Source organism: Pseudorca crassidens, chromosome 10 (assembly GCF_039906515.1).
Source record: "Pseudorca crassidens isolate mPseCra1 chromosome 10, mPseCra1.hap1, whole genome shotgun sequence".
Taxonomy (NCBI): domain Eukaryota; kingdom Metazoa; phylum Chordata; class Mammalia; order Artiodactyla; family Delphinidae; genus Pseudorca; species Pseudorca crassidens.
In genome coordinates, this window is record NC_090305.1 from 37,554,466 (window position 1) to 37,570,570 (window position 16,105).

At 43.9% G+C, this 16,105-nt stretch overlaps 1 protein-coding gene across 8 annotated transcripts in view; it reads right to left on the reverse strand.

Moving 5' to 3' along the window:
- The window catches only part of CMTR1 (cap methyltransferase 1), a 59,756-nt gene extending 43,973 nt beyond the window's left edge, over positions 1–15,783 (reverse strand). For 3 of the 8 annotated variants that reach the window (XM_067753116.1, XM_067753119.1, XM_067753113.1), the window contains exons 1-4: positions 15,618–15,780; positions 13,501–13,638; positions 4,184–4,335; positions 2,519–2,677 (exon numbers count right to left, since the gene is read on the reverse strand). In XM_067753116.1, coding sequence (XP_067609217.1) covers positions 2,519–2,677; positions 4,184–4,335; positions 13,501–13,633 — 444 coding nt within the window. In that variant the 5' untranslated portion in view covers positions 13,634–13,638; positions 15,618–15,780. Of the gene's footprint in view, positions 1–2,518; positions 2,678–4,183; positions 4,336–13,500; positions 13,639–15,617 lie in introns of all 8 variants that reach the window. The other 5 variants (XM_067753120.1, XM_067753114.1, XM_067753115.1 and 2 more) reach the window with 4 other exon arrangements.
- Between the last annotated feature and the right edge of the window lie 322 nt (positions 15,784–16,105).

The following is a 16,105-nucleotide window of genomic DNA, read 5'->3' on the forward strand; positions in this document are numbered from 1 at the left end:
TTAAGTCCATGATAAGGTAATTACATCAGGAAGACTCAGTGCAATGAGTCTCACCTCCTGATACCTTTCATTCCAAGACAGAGCAGAAACTGGCATCTCTAATGTTGCTTCCTCTTAATTTTTCAATTACTTTCCTTATCAAGCTAAAACAGTGGTTTTCATCCTGGCTATACATTAGGATCATCTGCAGACCTTTTAAAAAGTACTGATGCCTGGGCCTCACCCTCAGAGTATATGATTCTATTGGTCTGAGGTGGGGACTGGGTATAAGTATGTTTTTAGAAGTCTCCAGGTGATTCTAACATGCAGCCAGAACTAAGTTCACTGGGCTAGAAAGACATGGATTATAAAACCTAAACAGGTGGCTAACCTGCATTGGCAGCTCCACACATTCCCTCCAAGCAAGTGTGGAGAAGAGATTCACCACTGTGAATTGAAGCGATGAGATTAAAGGCAATATTACATGCTCTGAAAGGCATAAAATGGTATCACAATGCAAGGTCTTGAGGGCAAGCCAACCACACTTAACAGAGAAAAAGTTTAAAAGAAAAATTACTGAAAATTTTGTCGATGAATCTAGCAGTGAATCATGGTTTCTCCCCCTGGTCAAATCCACCCCCGTTAAGCATAAATAGCTGTGAATTATAACCTCTAAAAAGAAGCTCATATACACTTTGGATGCCCCTTTGGAGAGGAAAAGCAGACTCAATCTCCCCATGGAAGTCTGAACATTAAGGCTACCCACAAAGTGGACTTTGAAGCTTCACACCTTGCACTCCATATTCCTGGGCTGCAGTGGCCACTGAGCACTCTCCGTGTGGTGACTCCAGGAACTGGACGTTCACCTCAGGCTGCCCAGACTCATCTACCTTAAAGAAGTGGCCACCAACTAACAGTTGAGCCAAATTCTTATCCAAAAGACAGGACATCTTTTTTAAGAGCAAAAGTAAATTATGGTAAATGATAATTAGGACAGCTTTGCCTCGAAGAAATTTTTCATGGAATTCCCTGGTGGTCCAGTGGTTAGTACTCAGTACTTTCACTGCCACGGCCCAGGTTCAATCTCTGGTCAGGGGAACTAAGATCCTGCAAGCCGTGCGACATGGTCACAAAAAAAAAAATTCTTTTTTCCCAATAGTCTGTCTACATTAAAAACAGATTTTATGAGCAAATTTCAGATTCTAAGTTTGCAAAGTTAGTTCTAATTCTGCCCCATTGAGAGGATAGGGACTCTTCACTTGTTTTCACACAAATGAGGACATGGAAAGCACCAAGTATGTCTGAAGTAAAAACCTACATCTAGCCCCAGTTACAAATATTTGCCCTATTCTGCCTGTCTCGTCTCCTCATAACTACAAGGCAGCACAGCAGGACCAGCCCCAGAACCCATTAGCTCCTGGCTTATCAGCATCTTACTCTGACACCTTACTAGGCTTTTATCATGCACAGGTTCCCAGGACTTCTTTCCTGAACTGAAACATCAGTTCAGGAGACAAATAAAATATCAATTTTCCAGAGTTCAGACCCACATCTGAAGCTCAACTACAGCAACTATGTGGAAGGCTAGATATCTGTGCTCTATTTTCTCTAGTTTCAACTCTATAATGGTAATATTTTACCATTATTTTTAGGTGCTTTTATTATACCTACTTCAAATCCTCTGTGGAATAAGGTAGGGCATAAATAAATAAATAAAAATAAAATCTCAACATTACCTGTGTCATGAAAAGGGATAGAGCCTCCTTTGGTATTCAGCAAACTCGTGCCCAAGGAGATAAGCAGACTAAACCCACAACAGAAAAGCTATATGGCATAAACAAACACCTATTTAATACCGAGATGTCATAAACCTGTGGAGGTGCAAGGACCTTGGAGGGCACCTAATCCAGTCATTCACACAATGGGAGAGTAGGTCCTCATTTGGCCCCATTTGAATCCTTTCAGCAAAGGGAGCTCACTACCTCATTAGGCACCTCCGTCACTGGTGGAAAGCTGTATATATTTATTAAAGTTCTATGTGGAGACACACTCTGCCTTCTTGCATCTTTTTTTTTTTTTTTTTTTTGCGGTACGCAGGCCTCTCACTGTGTGGCCTCTCCCGCTGTGGAGCACAGGCTCCGGACGCGCAGGCTCAGCGGCCATGGCTCACGGGCCCAGCCGCTCCACGGCATGTGGGATCTTCCCAGACCAGGGCACGAACCCATGTCCCCTGCATCGGCAGGCGGACTCTCAACCACTGCGCCACCAGGGAAGCCCTGCCTTCTTGCATCTTATACCCACTGGTCTTAGACAGTCCTATATGAAGCAACAGGAAACAAATCCACATCCCACCGTATCTCCCCCAGACTCCTGTTTTCCATTTTGGACACCCCCAGTATCTTCCACATAAGAAACTAGTTCCAATCTCCACTAACCACCCTGATCATACTGTCTCTGGAGACTTCTAGTTTGTTAATGTTAATATGGCTTCATAGAGCCATAAATGGCTTTCCTGTCTCCTCCTCTCCATATCAGTTACCTCTGGCTCAGCTCGCCAGTCCACATTCAGCTCTTGGTCAAAGCCCTGCAGCGTCAGACCCAAGCCTCGTCGACCTTTCTGATTAGAGGCCTCAACGATGTCTTTCCGACCCTGGCTGTATTTACCCAATCCTTCACCTTCCTTGAAGCCCATCTTGGCCTGAAAAAGAGAAGTAATGGTGCATTTATATAAATAAACAGACTTTTATTTAGCCCTTATCATGTGTCAGACGTGTTAAACCCTGAGAAATATAAACGAGTAAGGCCTAAGGTTTTCCTTCTAGCCTAATGAAAAGAAGCATAAATAAATAACTGCAGTTTAACTGTGGGCCCAGTGGCTGTCTATTCTGGAGGTGAAACTCTAGCGCAACTATAAGTTGGATAAAAGAGAAGGGACCTCATAGCTGTAATTAAAGGCACCAAGAGTATATAATGAATCTCACTGGACATTTGCACAACTACCCTTCCAGCTAATTTGTCTGATTAGGTGAGAAGTAGATCCAGAGTAAAGTTGATAAAGAGAACATAATTTAAAATGGAACCGCTTCAAGCGGCAACTTCTAAACCTTACCCTTTAACCAGTCAAACAGCCTTACTAGGCAAGGACAATGAGGGCTTGTAGGAGCCCACTTAATCAAGAGATTAACTGAAAAAATCACTTCATGTAAAACTGAGGTATGGGAGATACTATAAGACTCTGGACAGAAACATTTTTTTAAATGTCACACCTAACTAAAAAGCTTACATTAAACTCTAGAGTTACTGAGCCCAGTTACATACCCCCCAAACCAGAGACCCGAATCCCAAAACCCACACACCCTTGTCTAATAAAAGAACTCCAATCCTAAGAAGATCTGATTTACCCTAGAAGATCTATATTCCATATGGAAGGGGCATTGCCAGCTCAGGAGCTGGATGAAATTCCTACAGTAGCCACAAATCTTTCCCCAGGTCAAAGAGTCTGACTCAGTCACAAACTTCCCCATCTTCCACTTCCCCAAAGTTTTTGGCCCCAACCCAGAATCCTATGACTTCAGAAGTGGCAGTTCTCATTCTTAAATGAATCCAACAGAAAATGGAGAGGTCAACTATAATATTCTTGAAGCTAGACAGAAGACAAACTTGGATTTCCCTAACCTTTGCACATACACTGAAGTCTCATAAGGAAAGTAGCAGATCTTCCTTTTCACCTTCCTTCTTGTGGTATACCAATGCGGGTGCTGAAGTTATTAAGGAAAACTAGGCCCTCTTTTGGAAGTAATACAGAAGACTACTACTCCCATTTATTTTAGGTACCTAGGAGTGAGCAGGATTTTAGTCATTTCTATTGAGCTCACTCACTAGGGAAAAAAATCTCAGCATGAAGCCTCTTTATCCACAGACACACATTCATGTGTTCACATATGCTCACAAGAACTCAGCTCTGGACAGGACAGGAGAAGCAGGCGTCAGCAGCCACTTCCCATGGATGATTCAAATGTGATACTTCTATCAAGAAGGGGTCACACTCTCTCTACTAAACTATAGCAGCTCTCTACTAAACTAAAGCAGAGGAAAAACTCATGCCCTCACTTTGCTTCTTCTCATACCAACACAATTTCCCTTCTCTCACTCTGCTAGTAGAGCTTCAGAAACCCAACACAACCCAACCCAACCCCTGACATACCATAAGTTTCTGGGACACGCTGTTATACATGGAATAGCGAGAAGAAGTTCCCTCCACAAGAGAGTCTGCTTTGAATGCATCATCAAAAGAGTCTGAGCTGCGTTGCTTCCCCTCAGTCTCACTGTCAGACCCACTTAGGCTTGTAGCAGATGCTGGAAAAGAAAAAAGGAAGATGTTTTGGTGCGTTTATGGCACAATATAGCCTCTAGAAGTCCAAGTTTCATTTATTCAACTAGTGTTCAGTATATGCACTGCACACATAAAGTTCATTAAATGACCCAGGTCAAATGTATTCTCTACCTCTTACAAACTGTGTAATCCTGGGCAAGTCACTGTGGTTCCTAATGGTACTTGACATACAAGAGTTCAAAATATCAGTTTTCCTTTCCCATCCCTTACAAAACTGGGATGGTAATATCTTCCTCATAGGGTTGTTTGAAGATTAAGTGAAAAAATGTATTTGAAAGTACACTGTCAGATATAACATGTATTTATTGATGATATGATTGTTATTTCTGCTATTTATTATTTGAAAATCAATTTCCAAACACTGATACCTGGTTTCATTTTCAACAATTCTATCACAGGACTAACAGTTTCTGATTGTTTAACCTCCTAGTTTCCTGTTTTCATAGTCCTTCAAACTTGTAGGTGAGATGGTGGATCTACATACAGCACAGCCCCAGAGAAGAGCCGGCTCACAGGTGGAAAGTGGGAAAGAGAAAGGGAGAAGCGAAGGGGGAGGGGAAGACAGGAAAGGAAGGAAAAAGAGAAGAAAAAGAGAGGACAGTGAAGACGGGGTGCTCAAGCAGCAACACCAACAGAGGCAGAGAGTAGAGGAGCTGCACTTAAAGGCTCCAGGAGGGAGCTGCCGGCCTGAGTGAGCCAAGCCACTATCTTCATTGTCAGCAACCTTGTTGCCAAAGGATTCCAAATAAGACCCACCTTAGCAGCTGCCGGAAGTGGTGGGTTACCTGTCTCCTGGTCAAAAGTGGGATAATCCACAGTCTAGATAGTCACTGTAACTGGGTCTTTCCCCATCTTTTATAGATACGTGAATCTCTTAACTTAAAAGATATTTCAGGACTTGCCTGCTGGCGCAGTGGTTAAGAATCCGCCTGCCAATGCAGGGGACATGGGTTCTAGCCGTAGTCCAGGAAGATCCCACATGCCACGGAGCAACTAAGCCTGTGTGTCACAACTACTGAGCCTGTGCTCTAGAGCCCACGAGCCACAACTACTGAGCCCACATGCCACAGCTACTGAAGCCCACACTCCTAGAGCCTGTGCTCCACAACAAGAGAAGCCACCACAATGAGAAGCCCGCGCACTGCAACTAAGAGTAGCCCCTGCTCGCCACAACTAGAGAAAGCCCATGCACAGCAATGAAGACCCAATGCAGCCAAAAATTAATTAATTATTATTTTCTTTTTAAAGATATTTCAGGGAATTCTCTGGCAGCCCAGTGGTTAGGACTCGGTGCTTCCACCGCTGGAGCCCAGGTTAGATCCCTGGTTGGGGAACTAAGATCCAGCAAGCCACACGGCATGGCCAAAAAAAATGGTATTTCAGGCTTCCCTGGTGGCGCAGTGGTTGAGAGTCTGCCTGCCGATGCAGGGGACACAGGTTCGTGCCCCGGTCCGGGAAGATCCCACATGCCGCGGAGCGGCTAGGCCCGTGAGCCATGGCCGCTGAGCCTGCACGTCTGGAGCCTGTGCTCCGCAACAGGAGAGGCCACAACAGTGAGAGGCCTGCGTACCGCAAAAAAAAAAAAAAGATATTTCAACCCAATATAATTTTATTCAGGTAGTTTCTTAAGGAAAACTCTCCCAAATTTGGAAATAGATTGTATCTCAAAAATCTGGTAAACAGTGGACTTCCCTGGCTGTTCAATGATTAAGATTCCACACTTCCACTGCAGGGGGCGAGGGTTCGATCCCTAGTCGGGGAACTAAGATCCTGCATGCCACTCTGCGTGGCAAAAAAAAAATCTGGTAAACAATTTCTGCATATTCCCATTGAAAATGGTATTAAACTGCAAGCCAGGAGGAATGCAGAACAGGAAATAAGTGTGGTAGTATCCAATTTGATCCCAAGGTTTGAGAAGTTGTATAGTGCTCAACAGTATACAAATCTCATTAATAAGTAATTGTGCTTATTTAAGAATAAATTTTTTTTAATTCTTCAATTTATGAATATTATTCTTACAAACATCTATCAGTTGTTAGGATATAAATGCTTGTTATTTAGACCTAAATACTTAATAAACTAAACTGTTAGGTATTTCTTTTGGTATTTTTAGGGCATGGTGAAAAAAGTTAAGGCAGCACTAAGAATGCCAAAAACCAAGAAAACTTGGGAACCTCCCTCTGTATTGAAATCGTGAGATCACCGAGACACATTGTCAACTGAATGATAGAAGACCTAGACCATATTCATGAACATGGCATCCTAACTCTTGTGTACTAAAGAGGGACAATAAAAATATAAATTTTTATTTCTGGTAACTGCAAAAAGAGCTTTTGGAAGGAAAGATATACAAGACCAATAAAAGTGATTATCCACACATGTGGGGTTGAGGCATGGAAAAAGAATACCAAAATGATTACCTGGAACGAGTGAAAGTGGAAGAAGTGAAACTTGATTTACATTTTTATATCACTAGAGTTTATATTGGCTATCATTTTATATTTTTGATTTATGAACCATGTGAATATATTATCTTAATTAAAAGATATTAATTATCTTAATTAAAATTTTAAATAAATGTGAAAAAAAAAAACTAACTTAGCAATGTAGCACAATTCCTTTAAGGAAGAAAGGAAGTCCCTGAGAAGAGATGTTGACTCAAAGTTTGGCTGCTTGTGGGAGGTATTTGCGGAAAGGCACAAAGGGCAGCCATGTAAAAAAATTATTTATATATACCCAAAATGGGCATTATACAGGTATTCATAACTTGAGGATTACATCCTAATTCTAAAGACTGTCTGCACTGATCCACCCATTTCCCAGTGAGAACACAAACTAAGGGTTGACATTCAGAGAAGAGCGAAGTCTTCCCCAGCACCCCAGGCCTGACTCTCCCTTCCACGGTGCTCCAGTAGCACCAGTATTCATACCATCAGCACAGCACTCATCACACTTCCTGCGAGCTAGTTGTCACATGCCACCCCACCGGACAGGGTCACTCCTAGAGAGCAAGGACTCTGCCACAACCAACATTCTATCTCCAACACTTGGACTAAGGCTTTGCATTTAACAGAAATTAACTGCTCACTGTAGTGAATTTAAAGAACTGTCACCCAGTTGTCATCTTTGCTAAGCACCTACTAAGTGTACCTCAGGATATTTCCTCTTACAACACCTCATACATGCAGTGGAAGACATTCAGCCCTCAAAAATATAAGGAAGGGGGGCTTCCCTGGTGGCGCAGTGGTTGAGAATCCGCCTGCCGATGCAGGGGACATGGGTTCGTGCCCCGGTCTGGAAGATCCCACATGCTGCGGAGCGGCTAGGCCCATGAGCCATGGCCACTGAGCCTGCGCATCCAGAGCCTGTGCTCCGCAACGGGAGAGGCCACAACAGTGAGAGGCCCGCATACCGCAAAAAAATAAATAAATAAATAAGGAAGGGTACATGTCATTATATATTTGCCCAAACCCATGGAGTGTACAACATCAAGAGTGAACCATCATATAAACTATGAACTCTGGTTGATAATGTTGTGTCAGCACAGGTTCATCAATGTAACAAATGTAGCACTCTGGTAAGAGATGGTGCTACTGGGAGAGGCTGTACATATAAGGGCAGGGTGTGTAGGAGATATCTTTGTACTTTCAATTTTGCTGTGAACCTTAAAAACTGCTCTAAAAGAAAAAAAGAAGTCTTTAAAAAAAAAGTTTTTTTAAGGTTCAACAACAAAAACAACAAAAAGTTTAAGCATGAGGATGGAATACCTATATCCTAGCAGAGAACTGACTCCCCCTTGGACTATCACTTAGCACCCTGCACCCCAGTAGGCTGAAAAAGGACATCTGATATTGTTTAACAGATCAGACAACAACTTTGGTTCAGGACCTGTTTTATAAACGGTCCATGCTCTGTTTTATAAACGGTCCATGCTATATACAATGGAATACTATCCAAAAGTAACAATCTTACCCCCAGAGAACTTAAAAACCCAATAGTTAAAATAAATATGCATTTTTAAGGGTATAACATTTTGCAAAAGAAAGGCAGGTGAACATGTGTGAAAAAATTAGAATAAACTTAAAACCAAAATTCTGGCTCCTAAGGAGGAATTCTGGTTGAGAATACCCCTGAATGAGAGGCACCAAATCTGCCTTCGTCCTCTTAAAAAGGTGGCTGTTCAATTCCCTCAATAAGGAGCTGACTTGCTTACATGGACCAATGCAGCACACGTCACAGTGCCAGAGAGTGCCACTCAGAAAGAAAGACCCAGAACATTAACAATGAGTAACCATGGAAACTGAGAAGTGAGGTGATATTTATTTTGTTTTGCCTTTTCTGCATTTTCTGTGTGATAAATAAGAATATATTAGTTTGAAAATTAGGGTTTAAAAAAAAGCTATAAAGAAATAAAGTATCATTCTAAGCCTTGTGCAGAATTTGGTTCCTTTCCAGAGAAATCTTCAGAGGACAGCAGATATGAGGGGAAAGACCTTCTGAGTAGCTTAAAACTAAGCCTGGGCCTCTCATCTCTCATTGCCCACGTGAAGGAGAAATGTGCTCTGCAACAGAGCTCCCATATGTTAAAGAACTGTGCTTCCAAAGGTGCAGAGTCTCTTCACTCAGTTGCTTCCATGCCTCCAACCTGTACCGATTAGTGCAGGAATGGGGGCAGCTCCCTGAGCACTGCCCTAAAGTTTCCCTGGGCAGCCCAGGAATCCAGAGACTAACCTAGAAACTACAATGTTAAATCAGCTGTTATTTCTTTCACCAGCTATCTGGAGATTCACAGGTCTATCTATATAAAGGTCAGGAAAACCTGATGTCCTTCTCAAAGGAGAGTGTGCCCTTGGTCCAGCTCTAGGGGGTTGCCAGGCTGTTAGGTTTGCTTAAGGATCCATCACTGGGCACCCATCAATGGTATGAATATCATTCCTGGGTATGCAGGGTTCCTGCCACTCTCAGATCTGAGAGAGAGATCTTTTGTTTTCTTTGTCCTCATGCCATTTTTGGACCAAAATGACAGGAAGAACCAAATCTGGGTGCAAGGCTCATTGGGCAAATCCTTGGTGGCTCTGGTGCAATATTCCAGCACCAGACTCTGGCACAAAGATCTTTCCACTCCATTCCTCTTCCTTAGGTGTTACCTAATGTACAGATAGCTGTCCTGTCCAGGTTCTGAGAATGAGGTTGATAAGAGCTAAAATATCACCCTACTAGGCTTTTCTTTGTGAGACCAAAAAGTGTGCTGGATAAGCAGATAAGCCTTACTTCTCTCTTTTATTTCATGTGCTATTTAAAGCCAATTCTCAGCCTGACATGATTTAAGACAAAGTTCCCTAGATTAGTCCTGAGTCCACAGACTGCCACAGCCACTACTCATTTTCACCCCTGGGCCTTTGGGGCCACTCTTTTCAGATGAAAAGAAGACAACTGTCTTGGCTGCAGCAGGAACTAAAGAGGAAGTTCAGCCTCCCGAGACTGATAAGAATTTAGCAAACATTGAGCAGACAATCTTGTGATGAGGATATAAATTAACAGGAGTAATAAGGTCAGACTATTAAAATCATGAGTTTCATTAAGAACTTGCCAAAATTGGGTGGCATTCCCATTTACCTCCCCAGGAGCTCCCCTTCTAAAACCTACCAGAGAGCCCAAGACATTATTTAGAGCTTTCATTTAAGATTTCTCCTCTACCTGATAGAAATCATTACTCTTAAGTCAGTTTAAAGAAAACAGGTTCACTTTATAGAAGAATCAGAGATTTCCCAGCTACTGACAAAATTTTCCGTAACAGAACAGTAGGTCAAACATGCCAAGATTAAAAATGACAGTGACAACACACAAGGAGGGACAGCTCTAACCACTACTGGCCAAGGTGAGCAGCACACAGATGCAGAAGAATAAATTATGGACTTTAATAAACACCACATCCTGCCTAACAACTGCTGTGGAATACACTCATTCCTGGTTAAAGACTCATTTCTCCTTCATGCCAGACAAATGGTAATTCGTTAAAGCAATTTAAACAGACACCAATAAAGGAAGTTTTTGATTAAGGTCATGAATCTGGGCTGACAGGAAAACCATGGTGTTTCAGGGAAAATGGCCTATTTAGCGAAGAATTAAACCTGACGGAGGGGAAGGCACTTTCAGTGTGGTGCCGGTGAAGGAGCCCAGCCACTTCCAAAGCAACATGCTGTGGGAGGGCCAGGAGCCCACATTAGATGCACAGCTGAAGAGAAAAGGAAATTGTCTTGGGGTCTAGACCACAGTTTCTCTGTGACAACCAACCAAAAAGAAAAAAATGACCTCCATCTGCCTCTCCTTGCTTCAAAATGTTAATAGCAAATTTCCAAGAGTTTATTTAGGCTTGAAAATGCCTTCAAACTCCTCTTAAAATACTCTAAAGAGTATATGATGCCCCAGTGGCCATGACAACAACATCCCTTTTCTTCTTTAGTCTGGTCAGATGTTAGACTCTGACTGGCAATGCAGCTACCCTGTCAATAATGTAAAATAAAAACCGATTAAACTAAATAGTTCTATTAATGAGTCATCACATTGATCTAGCAGAGAAAGTACAAACAAGGCCCAGACAGACAGAAATAGCAACTATTTTTTTTTTTTCTATTTGTACTCCCTAAAGAGCATTTTTCAATCATCTGTTCAACAGTATGTCCGGGTAGAAGGGGTTGGAGCAAAAGGAAACACACCTGCTTTAATACAATGACTTGAATAGGAAAGCTGCATATAGATCTCAGGGGATATGTAATTTCTGGCGAGATAGTTAACTACGAGGGCACACTGTCCAGGGGATGCCTGAGAGAAGCCAACACAGAACAGAGATGATATAAATGCGAAGTACTTAATGAAATGATCCTCTGCAGACTGGAGGAGACATAGGCAAAATGAATGAGGCAAAGCATTTTAAGCTTCTTGGAAAAGATACTACTGCTGCCTTCCATTGGTTCTATTCAGTAAATATTTACTGAGCATTTATTCCACACCAGGCATGGGGTTGCAGGGGGAGGGGCAGTCTTGCTGATGAAGACACCAGACTCTAGCCCTCAGAGTTTTTTGGTCAATGTGGAGCTGCCCTTCCTAAAATTAGCTGACCCAGGGAAATCTAACAATGTTTGTTTGCCTCTGCCTCCTGCCTCATTTTTATGCAAATGAAAGGGACCAAATGGCCTATTGCCAGACACATACAAGGTACAGGCCACCTCTAGATTTCCATTCTGTACAAACAACAGCAACAGTCAATTCTGACTGAGTCATACGGTGCTACTTCTAGAAAAGGTTAAAGACATTTGGTACAATTAAAGTGAGTTCGTGGGAGGGTGGGAGGGAGGAGGATAATCTCAATTCACAGTCACATTTTTAAAAGCTTGAAATTTAAATTAGACTGGTTCCCTTGAAAGATCCTTAACTATACACCTTCCTCTACCTGGGAGCCATTCTCTTGAGAGCAGTTGTCCCCCAAGATCCGATTAGAACCAGATACCTCCACCACCTAAGTATCATTTATTCCCCCAGGCACGTTCTCCCTTTCTTGCAGGCCATTTCTCCCACTACCCCAGAGCCCTGCCCAAGGAGACTCTACCTTCATCAAGTTGCTCAAATCCCAGGTGATAGCAAAACTCCCTTTCCTCAACAGGCCCTAGAACCTATACGCCCAATATATTTTTGCCCTCCCACTTAGTAACCTCAGTTACATACAGCCTTTCTCACCTACCCTGGAATACACTGTGACAACTTTAAAGGCACACGTATCTCCACACACAAGGTTATAAGAGAGTCTCTTGATCCAGCCAGGATCACAGCCGCCCCAAAGGCTTCATTAGCTGTATGTAAGGCCTGTCAAGCTTCTCCTTTCTGGACCAGCTACTCAGTACAGCTGATGAGTAACCGCCCTTCAATTAGCCAACCAGTTGAGAATAAACTGTATTTTCTATCACCCTCAAAGGATTCTTCACACTCTTTCAGTCATCAATCTGTCACCATATTTCATTCCAATTTACCAGTGACCCAGCAGAGGATACAAAATGCAAGACTGCTGGTGTACTGGGTTAAATAGTGCCCAAAAGTTCATGTCCACCCAGCACCTGGGAACATGGCATTTGGAAATAGGGTCTTTGCAGATGTAATCAAATTAAGATGAAGTCATACTGGATTAGGGTGGGCCCTCATCCAATGACTGATATCCTCATAAGAAGAGGGAAATTTGAACACAGACACACACAGAGGCAGAGACTGGAATTATGCTGCTACAAGCCAAGGAACACCAAGGATCACCAGCAACCACCAGAAACTAGAAAAGGCAAGGAAGGATTCTTCCCTAGAGCCTTGGGAGGGAGCATGGCCCTGCTGGCACATTGATTTTAGACTTCTAGCCTCCAGAAGTGTGGAGAATAAATTTCTATTGTTTTAAGCTACCCAGTTTGTGGTACTTTGTTAGGAAATTAATACAGCTGGCAAGTAAAGATAAATGCAAATGGAACTACTTCTAATTGTTTGGTATTTCAGGCAAGCTCTGAGATGCTTCACAATTTCTCATAGAAAGCACCTGTGGAAACTGTGAACATCTGTAACCCTAAAAAGCAGGCAAAGCAAAATGCTAGTTTCAACCAGATCAGTGAAATCCTTAGAGCTTAAAGTAAACAGCGAACACAGGGATGCTCCAATTCATTTGGGTGTTTCTGATCATAACTGCTGAGGGAATTGAGGAAACAGAATGCAAAAACCTGAGAGGAATTAGGCCAGATCACTGCAGCAAAGAGCCGAGCCCTGTGAAAGAGCCCCAAGATCATTAACAGCTGAAAGCACAGGGCACTCAATGCTCACCGCTACTTCCACCTGGTTTAAGGCAGCAAAAGAGTGCCACCTACTGAAGGACCACAACAGAACTAAGGCACACCTGTAAAAATTCCAATTTTTTAGTTAAAACAAGTTCCCAACTCCCAGGAGGAGAATGGTAAAAGAGAAGAGAGTCTACAACCAGTATCCCTCTGTAGAATTTGCCTAATCTTCCTCAAGAGGCACTGAACTGTATTCTGCCCAACTCAGGCATCAGTGATTCAAATAACCAGATGGTCAGTGGCCTCTGACCACATAGGTAAGCTTACCTTTTGCTGCATGATTGACAGAGGAGGGAGGTTCATCGTCAGATGTAGAGCTGAGCTTCAGGGCAAGCTCTGCAACTCTTTTCTTCTGTTTCTTGAGAGGGGCAGTGCATTCTGAATCATTTCTCCTCCTCATTGTTGCTGCAACCACAAATCCAGATAGTCAGCTGCCCTTGTCAGACACACTAGGATCACAGCAGGAATTTCAAAGAATGGGAATGAACCATTAATGCATGAAAGTTGTCAACTCCAAACAGCTTCCATTGCCAGCACTTGAATAGCTTCTTCCTCAGAATGAGGTCCAGGAAGGATGCTAGCCAAGCTCTGGTTTTCAATAACAGCTGTTAGTTTTACTGGAAAATGTGCTCACAGACCCGCGGCCTCTGGGCCATTGGTGTCAGATACCAAAAAGTCATGGATCAACTCCACGAGCCACAGGAGGAAAAACACCTTGCGTACTTGTTATTCTATATTTTTGATGCAACACTGGCTATGTGTGACAACAATGTACACTAGAAATTAATTATGAAACCTGATGAATATCAACAAATATTTCCAAGGTGAAAAAATCATCCCAGAATGATTGCTACATCACCATTATTATTTCACCAGGACAATTAAGAGATTATACAATATGATACAAATGCTGGGTTTTGGTTTACTTCAGGATGTTTGAAAACATGGGAGAATTGGGCAAGTTTTTAAACGGAGTAAGGAATGGACGCAGTGGTTGACTTAGGACTGAGAAAACAGAAGAGTGGGAAAGTTAGCAGGACCGGAGGTAGCCATATCATAGGACTCAGGTACAAAAACAAGTTTAAGAACAAGAACCCACCTCCACAAAAAAAGAATGGAAACAGGCAAGGCACCATGTCACCATCATCCATGCCCATGGGTAAGCATGAGAGGCAAGCATGAGGGGAAAAAATGAGATGGAATGAAGTGGTTATGAGATTCCTGAAATCTTAAGGAATGATCAAATTAAAGAACAATTAAGAGTAGAAGTGAATACAGTGTGGTTTACACACAACCGTTGTTTATAAGAGGACTCAGAAAAGAGAAAGTACTCAAAAATAGGAGCAAACAGGTGGGTGCTCAGCTGGGCTGCAATTCCTTAGGAAAGGGGAGTTGCAGGTGCACAAGAACAGGCTTACAGTATGGGTCACAGCAGCAAGAGAGTGATGAAATCCAAAGATACCACTGATCCCCTCGTGATTTCAAACATGAATCACGTTTCACTTCTCTCCAGCTCAAGGATGAGGAAGCCTACCCAACACATAATCTCATCCTTCCTAAGGAGGCAGCCTCTTATAGGCACAGGCAGGGGCTATCCTGCGGAAGTAGGAAGAACAGGAGGCGTTGAACAAACAGAAAGCAACACCAGGCTGAGCCACATTTCACTTTAAACTACCGTGTTAAATATCCCCTCACCCCAAAGGCCCATAACGTAAGCAAAAAGGGCCCTCTGATTCCTAGCTACTCCGGGGGAGACTGGAAGCACAGGAAACTCAAGAACTGTGTTGAGGTAGGTGCCAACAAAGGAGAGGAAATAGCGTCCGAAAGGCAGGAGATACCGATGCTCCTCCCCAAACCACCTTAGATTTGGGCCTTCCAAATCACCTCATTCAACCCTCTCCTTTTCCACTAAAAGAAACTGAGGCCCGAGAGGGGAAGGCCGCACAGCTAACCAGTGCCCAGCTCAAGTGACCTACACATCCAAAAGAATGTGCCCTGGCAGAGGACTTCTAAGTGGAAGGCAGAAGGCCTGGTTCTACCTGCTGCTCCCCCAGGGAAGGGGTTCAAATCCCCTCTCCAGTCTTCTCTACCTGGGCCTCGGTTTCGCACTACCACCCCTATTCATAGAGGGAAGAGATGAGCTCACATCTCCCCGGGCCAGTCTTTTCATTTGTAGATAACGTGAGTGTGTGAATGTGTGCGCAGAAACGTTTGGGAGCGGCAGCTGATGGACTGGGGATGGGGCGCGGGGAAGAAGGGTGTAAAGGAGGAAGGGAGAGAGAAAGGGCGGTAAGGGTCACGACCGCCCGTGGGGGGCCAAGGGGAAGATACTGAGCCCGCGGGCCCGCCCGCTCGCTCCCCCCGGGCCGCGCGTCGGCACTCACGCTGAGGGAAGAGGGCGAGCTGCCAAGGAGCGGAGAGGGGGGGATCAGGCCGCCGATGCCGCCGCCACCAGGCCTGGCCCTGCCGCTGCCAGAGCCGCCTCCTCCTCCCCCAGTTTCGCTTCCCCACAAACCCGCCCCGGTCCGCTGGCCGCGTAGTCGCGCTCGGGTCCCGCCCTGCGGGACGCGCAGCTTGATGACGTCAGGGCATCCAGCTCCCTCCACCCTCCCGGGCCCTGGCCCCGGGGGAGACCGCTGTAGTTCTGGCCCGCCCCACCCCCTGCCCCTGAGCAGCCCAGGGCGCCTGCGCAGAAGACCCAACGGGGAAAGGATACAAAAGCAAAAGTAACCAGGTATCTTCCGGCTTTGGGTACGAGAAACAAATATCAAAAACAAAAAACGCCAGGTGCCATCACATCGACTCATCTCTCTTATTCTCATTATTATCTTAATTTTACAGATTAAGAACAAGTTTAGAGAGGGAATTCCCT